At 39.3% G+C, this 16,932-nt stretch overlaps 1 protein-coding gene across 11 annotated transcripts in view; it reads right to left on the reverse strand.

The window, feature by feature from the left end:
• Window positions 1-350: 350 nt before the first annotated feature.
• The window catches only part of CREM (cAMP responsive element modulator), a 66,800-nt gene continuing 50,218 nt past the window's right edge, over window positions 351-16,932 (reverse strand). For 2 of the 11 annotated variants that reach the window (XM_068560716.1, XM_068560651.1), the window contains 3 exons: window positions 8,518-8,553; window positions 4,596-4,752; window positions 351-1,107 (listed from right to left, as the gene is read on the reverse strand). In XM_068560716.1, coding sequence (XP_068416817.1) covers window positions 963-1,107; window positions 4,596-4,752; window positions 8,518-8,553 — 338 coding nt within the window. In that variant the 3' untranslated portion in view covers window positions 351-962. The other 9 variants (XM_068560693.1, XM_068560686.1, XM_068560708.1 and 6 more) reach the window with 9 other exon arrangements.

A 16,932-nucleotide genomic window follows, 5' to 3' on the forward strand; every position in this document is an offset into this window, starting at 1 on the left:
GAGATTTCCAGACCATCTGCAGAAAGGCCTACTCCATCATACCAGCTGAACCTCTCATAGCTGCTCTTCTGTGTAAAAGCCCTGGGGCCGAGCTTCTGATGAGATGGCAGAAAGAACACTGCAGAGATCACGACCCACTGTGGAAATCGGCAGTGGACCCCCTTGAAGGTATGCAAATACAATTCTAACTTAAACCTTTAAATCAGGACAGTTATTAAAATTTGCGTTAATGTTCATCATGTAATAGCAAACCGACACTAAAAACTTCTGCAAGATCTTTTATGTTACACAATAGAGTAAAAACTGTAGTATATGTTCAGATAGTTAAATGAGCACCAAACACTACAAAGTGTAACCAACATGGTTCTATTAAAAACTCTCTTCAACTATGGCATTCAAGGACAGCAATACAATATTTTCTTTACAAAGCAACCAATATAAAAATCTGCAAATGCCATAAATTCATTTATAGGCTATTATTTTCACATAGGCATGTCATTAGATTCTTTCAATTCTTTCTTTCAGTTCTTTCCTGAGGTATTTTTTGTGGTTTACTTTTATTGTACTGCTGGATGCATTATCTTTGATCATCCTTTCCTAAAATGATTTTTAAAGACCTGCAAAAAATTTTTATTGCATAGGACACTGTTCATGACACAGAGATCAGGAACTGCAAATATGTGGCACTGGAACAAGCCTTACAAATGCTGCATTTTAAGAATTTGTTACATACCTTTTTTTTTTTTTTTTTTTTTTTTTTTACAGTTTTCCTCTTTTAAAAAATTGAAGTTACAGCTAAGAGTTAACTACGTACAGTGAAGCAGTTTGGGAATGTTAAGAGATTAGAAAATACGATGAATGATAAAGGGAAAAAAAAAGCCATAATTCTTGCCGGCTTTATATTGTATTGCCTTCAAAAGCAACTGTACATATTGCAATCAGTTCATAGTTAAATATTTCTACTAATCTGTTTTAGGAGAGCAAATGTCTTTCAAGGTTTCCAGTTCCTCTATGAGCTTCTTGTTCTGAACTTCCAGCACTGCAACTCGACTCTCCAGACATTTGACATATTCTTTCTTTCGACGTCGACATTCTTTAGCAGCTTCCCTATAAGAGAGTAGAAGCAAAAGGGCAAAAACAAAACATTTTTTTTTCACATGCATGCTACTGACAGGGAGGCTGAAGTAAGCTTGGTAAATGTGATCGTGGCGTTCCAAATCCTGGGACAACATTCCCAATGCGATTCCAAACCCTAAGCCAAACTGGGTTCTGAAGGGTCACAAGTGTCCCTTCCACAAGTCCACATGGCAATTAGTAAGACTGCTGCATCTCCTGCCTTGATTAGACCTCTGGGGAAACAAGGCCCAAGTCAAAGACAGTCACTCTACTTTACGGCAGTAAAGATCTTTGAGGGCCTTGAGTTCCTCAATGAGAGTCTTGTTCTGGTTTTCAAGCACAGCCACACGGTTTTCAAGACATTTGACATATTCTTTCTTCTTCCTGCGACACTCCCGGGCAGCTTCCCTGGAACCAACACAAGGCAAATGACAACAGGAACAACCTCTCAGCACAATCCAGAGCGGCTAGTGAGCTTCTGCCCCCCAGACTCAACTGCCGGTCAGTCCTTGGGGATGTCTGCATGGAGCCGCACAACAGTTGTAACCGAGCACGTGCCTCGTTGGGAGGTTACCCTAAGACAGCAGGAACGACGGCAGAGCACAACAATTCGCCTGGCATCCGTTGTAAATGGTGTTTTCTTAGGGCACACGTCCCACGGTCACAGTGACCAGCAAGATTTTCAGTAACCAAAACGATAGGACCACATCCCCAAGTGGAATTTCTACAAAAACATTTACAGATCTTTTCAATTCTCTTAATTATTTTTGTCCACCAAAAGCCACATATTCCATCACAATGAGTTAACTTTATTTGATCAGAAATGATTAGAAAAATTAATCCTTAGAAACCAGTGTCAGCACTGGAGATTTCAATTCTTCAAGACTAAATCTCAGTAAAACAAGATCAATCATGACTGCAAGCCAACAGTTTGTCGGCTAGAAAACAACATGGATAAGAATAACAATAAACACATCATGCACATTTTCATAAACCAAAATGGAAGGGACTCTGCTTCTGAAAACTAAGGAAGGAGAGAAGAGAGGGTACAGAATACAACCCTCAGTAATTCAGATAACTTAAACCCAGAAATGTGAGAACACCACAACTGAAATCATGGAAAGGACGCGAGAGATGCATCTGCTAACCAGGATTTAAAGCACTGCAGACACGCCCGGAGAAAGGCCAGACCAGCAGCCAAAGCAACACACACAAACAGAGGAGCTGAGTTAGTCATTTTCACACATAACGCCGCCAAAAAACAATGGACACGGCCGACATTTTCTTTCTTTCTCCTTTTTTTCAGGGTGGGAGGGGGTGGCTACTACGTCATTTAACTCATCTAGAGAATATACCTTCTGATAACAGCTTTATTTTGGAGTGTTCCTTTGAGAATAACTGCCTTTGGGGTAGCCATCATATCAAAAAGCCTACATTGAAACAGGTAATTCAAATATATATATGCAAAAGTTGTGTTGAATGTCTAATCGCCAGTTACTGTAATGCCAGTTAGCACTGCTGCAATTCTGGACTAGGAGTGACACATGCAACACATGTGGCCAATTCGGTTTTATTTTTAGGATAGTTGATGCTCACTAACAACTGGTTATCTGTGTTTTCTCTGTGGGAAGCAAGGGTCAGCAGAAGAGAGCCCTTGAAATCCCAATGAACTGCAGGAAAAGGTCGAGCCCTACTTCCCAGCCAGGAACAAAGTCGTCACCCTGTGAACTTGAAAGGTTCTCAGACTTCTCAACTGGTTAACAGAAAAATTAACAGTGTAAAAGTGAACACAATCTGATAAGCACAGATGAATTTAATCTAAATGATGCACACGGCAATGCCAAGAATAAATCCAAGCACACTTATACATTTGCCAGTTTGGGAACACAATTCAACTCTTCCACAAAGAAACTAAAATACATTTCTGAATACCGAGGTTTTTGTGATTAAATCATTATATTAAATTCTAGATCTGGAAGGAAGATAGTCATTTTACAAAACAAGTTACTACTAAATGAAATTTTAAATGTCAAATAGAGGTGTTGTGGGATGTCTAATGTTTCAAGTTTAATTTACCAAGCTGTGCTATTTCTTGTGAGTATGGATACTTTGTGTCTCATGCGCCTGCATGCATGTTACCAGAGTCAAAATGTTCCAGGCACAAAGCTTTGGATGGCCACACCAGTAGGTGGTACATTCCTATGTAGTCTCCGCTATGGAAAACACCTGTTTCTTCTATTAATAGTTAGCTCCATTTTCAGGCCTTGCATTTGTCTGGATATACCCTTAGCATGGAGAGGAAGTACATGGCAAAGAGGAAAAGCTGACAAGGTTGTTAAAGAAATAACAACTGTAGCTGGATTGGCAGAAATACAATTAAGTATCTATTATGAATGCCAGCCAAAGAATTTAGCTGAGAGAATGTATAAGAGGTCTTTGACATTAATAAGTAAATCCTACATACTCTGCATAAAGCTAAATCTGCAGCTGACACCGGGGTCTCTTTGAGGTGACCCGGTGTTAGTGCAGTGTGGGCTCTGGGGAAAGACGGCCTGACTGCAGCTCCAGGTTCTGTCCAGTTTGGGCTGTGTGATCTTAATCAGCTTGTTACCTGACCTCTCGGAACCTCAGTTCCTCATCTGTAAAGTAAAGGAGAATAACCAGACCTACTCTCATGTGAAAGCTATGTGCAAGTTAAAAAAACGGTAGAAACAAGCACTGAAAACTTGCTCAGCAGACACTGAGCAACCAAAGAGCCATTTATCATCTGCTTTTCTCTTGTCCTGCTCTGAAACTGAAATTTGGAAGCTAAAATAGACCCTTCTCAGAATCCCGTGCACCTAGGGACTCTCTTGATTATTTCTAGCCAATGAAATGTGCAAGAACACGTGAGAAAATGAGAGAGGGCACTAGAAGCGTATGTACGATAGGAGGCATCTCTATGCGGTGGGGCTGTGGGTAATTTTAATTCTTCTTCTTGCTTTGTACTTGCCCTCAGCTAGAATTTTTCAGAATAGATTGTACTTGGGTATAATAGAGAAAAAACAAAGTTACAAAATAGATAAAAGAAAACTACATGTAAAAGACTTAGAAAATTCTGAACTCACACTCATATTTATTTTGCTCACAAAGAAGCTAAAAATTATACTTATCACCTACTTCACAAAGTAAATACCAAGTACAAAATGAATCTTTATTTGTAATAAAGTCCTTCCATTATCATTTAAAAAATGAATGTATCTTTTAGACATTACCCTAAAACACATGAGGATGTACCGCCTGCTGATGAAACAGTTTCATGCCTGGAACTCTGACTAGAAGACGTACTTATCAGCACATGCAGAGCACAAGCCCACATAAAATGCCACACAACATGTAACTTGGGAGAAATAGCTGAGGAAAAGTTAATTTTTTAAAAGCCCCACAGTAATAAATGATATGTCCCCTAAGTGGTTGCGGTTTCTAGTGAAACATCTTACCTATTTTTCATTAGCCTCAGCTCTCGTTTGCGTGTTGCTTCCTCTGCTAGTTGCTGGGGACTGTGCAGGCTTCCTGGCGAGGCAGCCATCATTACTCCCTGTGGCAAAGCAGTGGTCGGAGCTCGGATCTGGTAAGTCGGCATGTCACCAGTGGTGGCTGCAATGAAACAAAATATCACATGTTATATAAACAACTTATGACTTGATATTTTACGTAAAATTGACCTGGAGATAACATACTTCTTTTTACATGTTTTAAGAGGTGAGCTTGCTAATGTTTAATATGATTATTCTGAGCATTATAGAAATTTTAGGTATCAAAGATCCCTTCAGCATTTGGAACAATGATACTCAGCATGCTCTATACATTTAATTGAAAGGTTTTTATCAAAGGCTAAAGTAGAGAGGCTTTTCAACTGATAGTTCATTTAGCCTAAAATCAGTGGTGTGCTGATAAATATTTAACCACCAGCTCTCTAGGGGGGAAAAAAAAGCCCTGGTCCGTAGTGTTTATCATTCCCATGATGTAAATGCTTTCACCATGGCCAATTTTAAGCTACCAATATGACTTCACTAAATGTAGAGTTGGAAAGACATACAACAGTAAGTAGCACACCATACAGACAAAATAGATGTAAATAACCTCAAGAGCATAGATACATTAGAAATGATGAGTTTTAAGTATTTATTAATGTTGTTTTTAACGTAATTTGTTAAATATATATGTATTTATGTCTTTAGTTTTTAATAATGGCTGTTTTTGCAACCAGTTCATAAAAATCCTGAAAACTTAATAATTGGCTCCAGCAAATGAGTGGGAGCTGGCCCTAGCACACCACTTCAAACATTTTAATTAAGAAGAACATCTCTCCATCCTCTGAATACCCCAGCTAAGAGATTTTCCTAATCCCTGCAGCATGCCTGAAACAGCTCCTGAATGTCTTTAAGTGCAAGTCTTATTAACAGGTGATGACTGAGGTACTGGAAGGAAAATACTAGCTTACTGTATTTTCAGCTTAAAAACAAGGACAAAATAAGAAACAGGAAAGCTCTACTTAAAACTGATTTCTCTAGGGAAGGATCATTTTTGTCTTTCTTAGTTTTCTTGGGATAATAATACATTTCTAAGTATTCATTTTTTAAAACACATTTTCTAATTATAGTATAATCACAGTTAAATGACAGATTTAAATATTTATTTAGTATTCAGATTGAATACTGAAAGTAAGTCCTCAAAGTGTAATAATTTAATTTCAAAATTTGTCTATCTACTGCAATAAACACAGGTTCCTAGGAAGGACAGATGGATTTAAGTGATGAAATATGTTTCTACCACCAATGTGTCAACTTTGAGAACGTATGGTCCAGAATTAATTTGATGTTTTGATGAGATATTGCAAAATACATGCTCTCTCAAAGCTAAATGCACGAAAAAGGTTAAAAAAAGTTATCAAATCTTATAAAAATTGGTCTGATCCGAATGCCAATCAAAATATGAAATGCATCACTGCTGTATGTCATTAAAATGTATTATACCTACTGAGTGAGAAACAAAATTTTACCCAAAGGGAGACAAAGACTTTTTTCACTTAAGTGGAATATTATCACTGAAAATAGCCAAGCAGTTTAAAATGTGAATCGAAAATTGATCTATGTACTTCTTTTGGGTAAATGCCAGGTTTTTTCCCTCTAGGGCTCAAGAGTTAGGTGAAAGAATAAAAATATGGCTTTGGGTGAAGATCACTCAAGGTCTTCATAAGGTTTACAAAAATACCATTTATAAGGTTCTTCCTTCTATATATAATTTAATAAACACAGGTGATAAACAGTAACTGTGATAGATATAATGATCACTAGCAAAATCTCTATTAATAAACTTGGGAAAAATCCTAAATTTGTTTTCATAACTACTTAAAATACTGTACACACATACGTCTCATTAGGTGTCATAGAAAATTTTGAAATATTTAAGATAACTTTAAAAATCAGTTGTAAACTGTTAACTTACTCAAGATTTTTAGAAAATATTTTAATCATATTGCCAGAGGAGCTAGAACAGTGCACAGAACAACATGGTTCTCTCCTTTCCTCTTTATCCACATCAAGGGAACATGGTTCTCTCCTTTCCTCTTTATCCACATCAAGGGAAGGTGGTTATGGGATAATAAAGGTTAAACAATGGAACCCGCTGGAGGCGACAGAGGCTTTCTAAAATTGGAACAATGGCCAGCGACAAATAAGAAGTCCATGTGTCGTCATGCTGACATTTGCCGGCAGCAGGGATGCAGACCTTGGTCTAGGGTTGCTCTTGCCAAACACTGTTCACAAAGAGTGCAATACAATGAATAGAAAGGTACAGAGGGGTTTGCTGTGCTTGTTCGAGGTTTGTGTGTATCTGCTATTCTTTGTACTGTAAGTTAGAGCAGAGTGCTTGAGTAACCATTTTTTTAAAAAAGGAAAAAGTGGGGGTGGGCAGGAATATTTTGCAGGTGAAAAATAGAGTTCATTCACTGGTCTTAAAACCAGAAATGGTTCTAAACTTGTGCCTATTTCCAAAAGCTGAAACTACCCTCCAAGGACCAAACTTGGCACCATGAAGAACAATGGCACTTTCAAAAGAAGTATTCTTAAAACATTTTGAGCAATAGCTCAGGAAAACATATCGCTTTGAAATGATAACTTGGAAGGGAATGATATATTCGGATGTATTAGTTCTGGATGTTAGCTAACAAACTGGGTTTTATTACAGTTTTTCAGACATAGTATAATTCATTTTATCTCCTTCAACAAAAATCAGTTTGCAGCTCATTAGTTCAAGCCAGAAACAGGAATTAGTATATATTAGTAGGAATTTGTATAAATTTCTATAATATCCCAACGAATCTATATGACGGTACTATTCTAATGGTCACTGAATAAGTATCAGTGGATGAATTCCGTATATGCAAATATGCTCATGTTAGCAAGCATGTTAATAAGACATGGGCAAAGAGAATCTCTTGAGGAAATCCAAATGTCAAAAAGTTTCATTTTTGAAACAAGTTATCAAAAAGTTTTTATCTTAGCTTTAGCTTCCAGTGTTATGGATGCAGTGGTGATTGAAAGCAGGTTAGCTATTGAGGATCACAGTTGAGAGAACCATACTACATTCTTCGATGACATATTCTGATCCCTGTACTCTTATAAAGGCCAATTCCTGTTCCATCTTAACTACTGAAAGTGTCCAAATTATTTTTTACGCTGGAATTTCACTGTATAAATTATTTCTGAAAATAAATGGGCCATCAGTGGGGGCTTCAAACTCATGACTGAAGAAGAATAAGAAAAAGATATTTATACACTAATTTTATTCTAAGGCAGCAAACTTTAAAGGCAAGTCAGGGATATTTTTTTTACCCTAGACTCTAGCACAGTCCTCGGCATATAATGGGTACTTTGTGAGTTTACATGTGCACCACAAAGTAAAATTTGAACTTCTCAAGGTTTTGCAAAAGCCCACTGCCATTTAGAATGTTTAAAATAAGCAATCTTATTACTATAAAGACTATAATTAGCTATTGTTATTATAGCTAAGTCTTTAACACTAAGCCATGGAAAGCCCGATAAGATGCCATGTATTTATTCAAACTGGCCTTTCTTGATAAAAGGCATTATTTCTTAAGTCTTCCCTTAAATATTACTTATCTACCCTGGCATTTTAGAAGCAGAGGAGTTGGAATTACAGTGTGATTCCAACCATCTAACCCCTGACATGAAAAAAAAAATGTTTAGGTTTAGTGTCAATATTTCATGGGAAAGAAAATTCCTAGGACACTCAACTCTGGTCAGTGACTTCATACCTCTCTTTGCAAGCTTTAAACACGGTACAGCAGAAAAGGCATGGGATTTGGAGTCTGGGTTCTATTCCAGCTGTGCCACTTACCAGCCATGTGACTTGGGGCAAGTTCAGTTTCCTCATCTGTAAAATGGGGATACATGATCTCATTTAATGCTCACAATAAACCCTGTAATGTATGTCAAAGTGTCTAGCACAGTGCCTGGCACATGGTAGGCTTTCATCAAATGTTATTTCCCTTCCTCTTCCCTTCCTTAAGTTCTGAAAGACAATGTTCCAAATTATGCTTATACTGTATAATTAAAAGACATATAACAACCATATTTTCCCCTGGAGTTTCCCTTCTAACAATCCTGGGTAATAGAATGGCTGAAACGTACGGCTCTTATTCCTTATTTTGTTTAAAAAATATGCCCCTTAAAAAACTTTTAAAATTTCTACTATATTTTATTATATCCCTTTAGAGAATAAATCATTAAAAGATAATATAAAATGTCCTTTTTAATGTGCATAATCATTTAAAAGAGAACCTCGAAGATGGAGGATCATAAAGAAACACGGTAACAATCTCATCAGACTGGTAATAAGAAAACTGAAAACCTCACAAGTGAAAGGTGTTTGTTTCTTTCTAACCAAGAAAGAAACAAGAAACTCAGCCAAATGCCTATCTTGATAGCTTCCAAAGTGAAACAATTTATCAACACCCCAAATGATGGTGATATTACTTGCTTATTGGTTTATTGAGATCTCTGAGCACATCAGCTGAATAGAAACATTTTTCTATGTGCAGTTCCTCCCTTCATATGTCATTTTGCTCTGCGTCACTAATCCCAAACACAGTGAAGTAACAAGCAATGGAGGTGACTTAGGAGCCGTACTTGTTAGCAAGGGCTTCTTTCCCTGGCTCCAGCGAACCAAGGACATCTTCACTTTTCCTTTTGATCCTCTCCTCCCCGCCACCACACCAGTACTCAAAATGCCCAAATCAGGCTTGTCCTCGCTTGGTGTCTCACACTGTCAAAAACTTTCCCTCCTCCATCGCTCCACTTTTTCCAGGAAAATGAAATCCTATATAAATGTAACTAAGTACTGAACATTTTCAAATTTGCTACAATTACTATAACAGACAGACCACGTGGAATTAAGCCAGTACTATTTTTTATTTTAAGTTACACATATAAGGGACCTTCCTGAGTTGTTTATTAAGTGAAACTCTTAAAGTGACAAAAAAAAAAGTCTATGTAAAAAGATGAAATTATGAATATTGAAATTTAAAGTTCTCTATAATAGCAAATATATGCTCTATTGTCCTATGAGAGTAATAATAAATATTCTAGAAAAAATCCATTTTGACTACTTAACATGATGCCAACTTCATTTTGCATGTTTTATAAGCAGTGTGTAGTATGCTATTATAACTCATCTAACCGTAGCATTAATTTACCAATGTCAGGTGGATTTTGAGGAGCAATGTAATATGGTGTGAACAGAACCAGACAAGGAGTCTGAAAACCCAAACGGATTCACCACTTGCTAGCTTTGTGAGCTAGGAGAGCCTTTACCCACTCAGATCCCTGTTCAGTTACATGCAAATGAGTGTAACAATATCTGCGCTAAGTGCCTCAGTGAGAATGCATGGAAAGTGCTTCTCCTCTCGGGTATTTAAACATGGTTTCTTCAGTGAGGCTTGCCCTGATCCTTTAACCCATATTACTGCTTCCTGTGGGTCTCTCATGATCTGACAGCTTCTTTGATAGCACTCACCCCATAAGTGATTTTTTTAATTTTAAAGTTTACATAAATGCAAAGCATCATCATAATTATTAGGCAACATATTCATATAGGCATATAAAACTGGACAAAGTGAAATAATTATCCCAAATTATATTTCATTAAAAAATTTTCAGAAACAGTGAGGAAATAACACAGTGGCAATTTCAGTATACCTTCCACACAGGTGTGGAGTTTTATGGAAACTTAACGTAGATGAGTGACTTGTTTTCATTTCCAACGTGATTATAACTTGCTTCGCTACCAACTTTAAGAAGCTGTTATAACTTGATCCAAAACATTCCTTTATGTGAGAATTTCCAAATAAAAACCTTTTCCAGCAGCCTCTTTTCACAAAGGTGAAATGCATCCTTATTCTCATGCATCAAATATTAACTAAGATACTGTTTTCCAAATTTGAATAAGTTGTAATGTTTGTTTTTTAACAATTCAGAAATCCAGGCTGAATACAATTCATCAGAGTTTTTTAGACTTGGAGACTAAAGGGTATGGAATTAGGCTCGTAAACATAATCAGCTTATGAACAAAGCCAAGAACTATTTCTAATAAAACTTTAAACTATACCCAACAGAATCAATAATATAATTCTATAAACCATAGATATTCACTTTCACATTCGATTCCATGATCCTATTAAGCAAATGCTCCTAAAACCTTTATTTACCAGGCCAGTCATTATTTTGGAACCTGATTTTGGTCCAGATCAGCTTTTCAAACTATAAGTTGTAGACCATGAGTAATTCAGTAATTAATTTCATGGGTCAAGAATAGCATTAAGGGGGCTTCCCTGGTGGCGCAGTGGTTGAGAGTCTGCCTGCCAATGCAGGGGACACGGGTTCGAGCCCTGGTCTGGGAAGATCCCACATGCCGCGGAGCAGCTGGGCCCGTGAGCCACAACTACTTAGCCTGCACGTCTGGAGCCTGTGCTCGGCAACAAGAGAGGCCGCGATAGTGAGAGGCCCGCGCACCGCGATGAAGAGTGGTCCCCGCTCGCCGCAACTAGAGAAAGCCCTCGCACAGAAACGAAGACCCAACACAGCCAAACATAAATAAATAAATAAATAAATTAAAAAAAAAAAACTTGCTTCCTTAAAAAAAAAAAAAGAATAGCGTTAAAAAAAGAATGGAATAGACAAGTATGAGTACATCACATAGAGTAAGGATAAGCACTATTTTTGAAACTTGTTTTATATAAATGTACTTGTTTTATATAAACACACACACACACACACACACACACACACACACACACACAAGGTCTACGGCATCATGCTGTAAAATGTGGGTCATAGTCAAAAAGTTTGCAAGTCAAATATCTAGCTCAATCCACTTGGTTCGCAATCCACACGGGGAGGGGGCGGAACTGGGACTCCAAAGGTGGGCCCCAAAGCTGCTCTACTACACCTTCAAAAGGCCCCTTAAATCCTGTGCTCTTTGGGCTCCTCGAAAAAGCCAATAAAATATGCTTTTCATTTTCAAATAGCATTTTAAATAAAACTGATTCCATGAGAACTGACCAGATTTCCAAAAATAATGATTTCCAAAGGCACAATGAGGTCTTGCGAAAAAAGTGACATTTTAAAAATTTCAGCGTTCTGAAAAATTTAAACTAGAATGGGTAAATCATGTATAAGCATTATGGGTAAAACTGTGAAAAAAAATATTTTCAAGGATAGTGGTATGTTCACTCTGTAAACATAAACGCATAAAAATGTTCATTTATTTTCAAGCAATGGTTAAACATTTATGTAAATTTTACTTTAAAATTTTATATTTAAATATATTCTGGGTATTCTCAAATCATTTATTTTTTGTTATAATTCTCTCTCATGTTTGCACATGAAAATTGGAATTAAAGGCTTAGTAAAGAAAGATATAAGGGTGGGAGGGAGGGAGACGCAAGAGGGAAGAGATATGGGGACATACGTGTATGTATAACTGATTCACTTTGTTATAAAGCAGAAACTAACACACCATTGTAAAGCAATTACACTCCAATAAAGATGTTTAAAAAAAAATAAAAAGATAAAAAAATAAAAAAGAAAGATATAAACCAACTAATAATTTTTAGAAAATACATGTATGCACAAAAATGCCTTTTGGTTCTAAGAATCATATGACATGCAGTATCTGAGATTATTTTAAGTCCATCTATATCTTACAATAAATATGTTATCTGACGGCTTCTGCATTCTATAGCCCCTCTAAAACCTCACAAAAACTTCTCTGAGAAAAACAATTTAACACAGGCTTTACTTGCTCAAGACAATGGAATGTTCCCATCCGGAAGAGAGCCGAGACCCACTAAGTGAAGAGCTAAGGTGTGGTGAAGCTGTTCACAGTCACCCACTCTTCAGGAATTCAACTGCGAGCTTAGCACCGGGCTGGCACTCAACTGCCGGTAACTAAGTCACCAGCACTACCTGTAACTGAGGGCACCACCCCCGGGAAGAACGGCAGGTGGGGCGGGTGGGTGCGGGTCGGCCACGGAAAGATGCGCACTCCCCGGACCCAGCGCTAGCGGGCACTCCGGCCCTGCCAGGCGCCTGCGCAGGCCGCTCGGCCCCGCCAGGCACACACTTACCCCGAGCGGAACGTGAAGGCGAGGCTCACGGGACCTGCTAGGGGTCTACGGGCGCCGGAGGAGAGGGTGGCAGCCCCCACCTGCGCGCGGCCGAGCGGAAAGAACTGAGTCAATCACAGCGTGACTCGGGCTGACGTCAGCGTGCTGCTTGCCTGCAGTTTAACTTTCCACTGCCCGCCGCACCGATTCCAGGAAATGTAATGACGTCGGCCCTTTGAACCCGGTTAGCTGAGAAGCAGACCATTTTAAACAGGACGGAAGGAACAGCAGGCTCACAAACACCCCTGACGCGCTGGGTTTCCTATTCTGTCTTGCAGCTACATTTGAACACAGCAAGAAAATCGGAAGCTTACTTTTTTTTTTTTTTTTTAACAACTCGAACAGAATGTGTGTTTGACTTGCAGCTGCACTGGATCTGCAACAGGTTGCAGATGAATCAACAGCTTATTTTAGTAGAGCAAATGGAGAGAGAGAGCGAGAGAGAGAGAGAGAGAGAGAGAGAGAGAGAGAGGATACAGCCTTGGTCAAGGAAGCAGCACAGTACTGAGCAAAGAAGCGGTTACACTCAGATGCCTTCACAGAGTGCCGAGTATATTCGGTTACAGATTAGAAGGAACGTCTTACTCCTCAGCTACTAGAAAGTTAATACTTTTTGAAACATTCAGAGGTTCCTAAATAATTGTTCTAAACTTCAAAAACAATCTTGCAGAATTTCAATCCCTCTTTAAAATTCTTACCTGTTTCGTCTCCAGTTACAGCCATGATGGGCTTCTGCATACAGAACTGTCTTGCTTCCCCTATCACAGGACCACATAAAGTGTTCCAAACCAGCAAGCATGTGCAGGGTAAGTAGGAGTACTGACATCACAATGACCTCACTAGCCTATCACTGCCATCAATTTGCTTTGTCACAGACGAGCTCACTGAAACCAAACCCTATAAAAACCCTTCCTGTAATAAATCATCTCAATGTTCTTGTTTCTCATTTTTACATAAAAATCGAGTTGGGCTCTGGCAAAAAATACATCTCATTAGCATTAAAAGTTACATGGCTATTTCTCATGGGGCTACTTTTAAATTATTGTTCTGTCCAAGGTTTCTAAGTAACCAAAGTAGGCAAAAAGCTTATATATTTTTCATAACTCATAGGAGAAAAAACACAGATTAAAAAACAACTGACGGGCTTCCCTGGTGGCGCAGTGGTTGAGAATCTGCCTGCCAATGCAGGGGACACGGGTTCCAGCCCTGGTGTGGGAAGATCCCACATGCCACGGAGCAACTAAGCCTGTGAGCCACAACTGCTGAGCCTGCGCGTCTGGAGCCTGTGCTCCGCAACAAGAGAGGCCACGATAGTGAGAGGCCCGTGCACTGTGATGAAGAGTGGGCCCCGCTCGCCGCAACTAGAGAAGGCCCTCGCACAGAAACAAAGACCCAACACAGCCAATAAATAAATAAATTAATTAATTAAAAAAAAAAAAAAAAGATATTCATCTGTTTAAAAAAAAAAAAAAAACTGACAATCAACCCAGAAGAACGCTGTGAAACACACAGAAGTGTATTTCAGACACTTCCAAATTCACCAAGAAATACCCAGCCACCTTAGTTTACTTGACACATTTTTATTTGCTACAATGACATATAATCCATCTGTTTCTAAGATGACATAGAATTTGCTGATTTCACTTGAAGGGCATACATACTGAAATTTTTAAAATTCACTGTGCCAAAAGCAGTAAGTATTATATAGCATTCCTCCATAAAAATTATGGAACCACATGAATTTGCTGATATTTAACATTTTGGGGCCACAAAAACAACAATTTCATGTGGCTCAATCTAATGCACTATTTTGCTCAATTAAAATCCCTTGAAAGAATTTTGTGATTTAAAAAAATTCATGGACTTCCCTGGTGGCGCAGTGGTTAAGAATCCGCCTGCCAATGCAGGGGACACGGGTTCGAGCCCTGGTCCGGGAAGATTCCACATGCCGCGGAGCAACTAAGCCCGTGCACCAAAACTACTGAGCCTGTGCTCTAGAGCCCGTAAGCCACAACTACTGAGCCCACGTGCCACAACTACTGAAGCCTGTGTGCCTAGAGCCTGTGCTCCGCACCAAGAGAAGCCACTGCAATGAGTAGCCCTCGCTCGCCGCAACTAGAGAAAAGCCCGTGCACAGCAACAAAGACCCAACGCAGCCAAAAATAAATAAATTTAAAAAAAAAAAATCAAATAGATTATCTTTTAAAAAAATCATAAATAAATCACAGTTACTATTCATAAAATTTTTAAAATATATCCAATTTCATTTGGATCACTTAATGAAGGTTCAGCACATGAAGAGCTGGATCACTATTGGAAATTTAACGATTACAAAGTTAGACCAAAGAGCGGCACATGTTCAACAGTAACAGCCCAGGGGAAAAAATGATCTGCATCTCTACTGCACAAAAATAAGTGACATGTCACTGATCTTGTATCTTGATCAATGGGTTTACAAAGCCCATTCCCTGTATGATTAGGATCCAAACCATTCTTACGTCAGTGAAAGGGCATTCCACCACATTCTTGCCTTATTCAATGAAGTACCTCTAGTAAGGCAGGGATTTCACATTCAGACGCTTAGGAGGCGAAACACGAGGGAGGATCCATGTTTCCAATAATTCTCCAGGGCACATAAACTGAAGACATCCTGGCTAAGTAAAAAAGTCTGGGGACCAATGGAGAGTCCATGAAGGATTCTTTTCCATCCCAGCCACACCTAAGGGCTTGGTTCCAAGACTACTAGTCAACTTTATTTCAAATTTGAGAAAGTTCAAATTGATTTTAATCTCAACATTTCTTTACGGACTTCCCTGGTGGCACAGTGGTTAAGAATCCACCTGCCAATGCAGGGGACACGGGTTCAAGCCCTGGTCCGGGAAGATCCCACATGCTGCGGAGCAACTAAGCCCGTGCGCCACAACTACTGAGCCTGCGCTCTAGAGCCCACGAGCCACAACTACTGAAGCCCGCACGCTCTAGGGCTTGCATACCACAACTGCTGAGCCCGCGTGCTGCAACTACTGAAGCTCGTGCGCCTAGAGCCTGTGCTCCACAACAAGAGAAGCCACCGCAATGAGAAGCCACCGCAATGAGAAGCCCGCGCACTGCAACGAAGGGTAGCCCCCGCTCACCGCAACTAAAGAAAGCCTGCGCACAGCAACGAAGACCCAGTGCAGCCCAAAACAAATAAATAAAATAAACAAACAAACAAACAAAACACATTTCTTTAAATTGGCTCTTAAGTGCTCAATAACTATTAGTGGTAAAAAAGGGTAAAGGAAGGAAAGGAAGAAGGGGGGTTGGTTGCTTGGCTGACTAGTGCTATTGGTACGGTTTTAATAAATCCCCTGGACCAGATAAACTCGGTTAATCAGCACACAGGAATAGTAACATTTTCACAGAGGGAGTGTATTTCACTGTCATTCACTAAATGGTTATTGAACATTTATCATACATTAGGGACTGTGCTAGGGACTAAAGATCCCTGTCCAAACAGAAGTCACCATGTGGGCAGGACACAGACAGTCACAATATGGTGGGATACATGCCCTAAGAAGGTGCAGGGGTCACACCAGCCAGATTTGGAAGGTAGAGGAAGGCTTCCTAAGGAAGTACTGTCCCACATGAAACCTGGATAATGCACATGATTGTGGAGGTGTTCCTGTCAGGGCACATGGCTCTGCATAAGGCCCCTAGAGCGGAGAGGGGCCATGGCATATCACAGGAAATGAAAGAAATTCTGCACGAAAGAGGGAGAAGTTGAGGGAGAAGCCTAGTAAAGGAAGTAAAGCCTGGATTAAACAGAGGTATGGTCTTTGTTAGGGACTCTGACTTTGTCTAACAAGTAACAGGCATTCACTGAAGGATTCTGAGCAGGAAGCTGACGCAATTACATGCATATGAATTTTAGAAGCCCCACCCCTAAGTGTAGAAGTGAGCGCACAATGGGGAAAGGGAAATGCTGGAGGCAGAGACTTTGTTTTTAAGAAATACTAGTAGCTCCCAGAATCATTGGGAGGCATCAACAAAGGGAGCCTAGCTAAACTTTCAGGAGCAACTCCCAAAAAACCTGGCCAAAAAGGGAG

The sequence above is a fragment of the Eschrichtius robustus genome, chromosome 1 (assembly GCF_028021215.1).
Source record: "Eschrichtius robustus isolate mEscRob2 chromosome 1, mEscRob2.pri, whole genome shotgun sequence".
NCBI lineage: Eukaryota > Metazoa > Chordata > Mammalia > Artiodactyla > Eschrichtiidae > Eschrichtius > Eschrichtius robustus.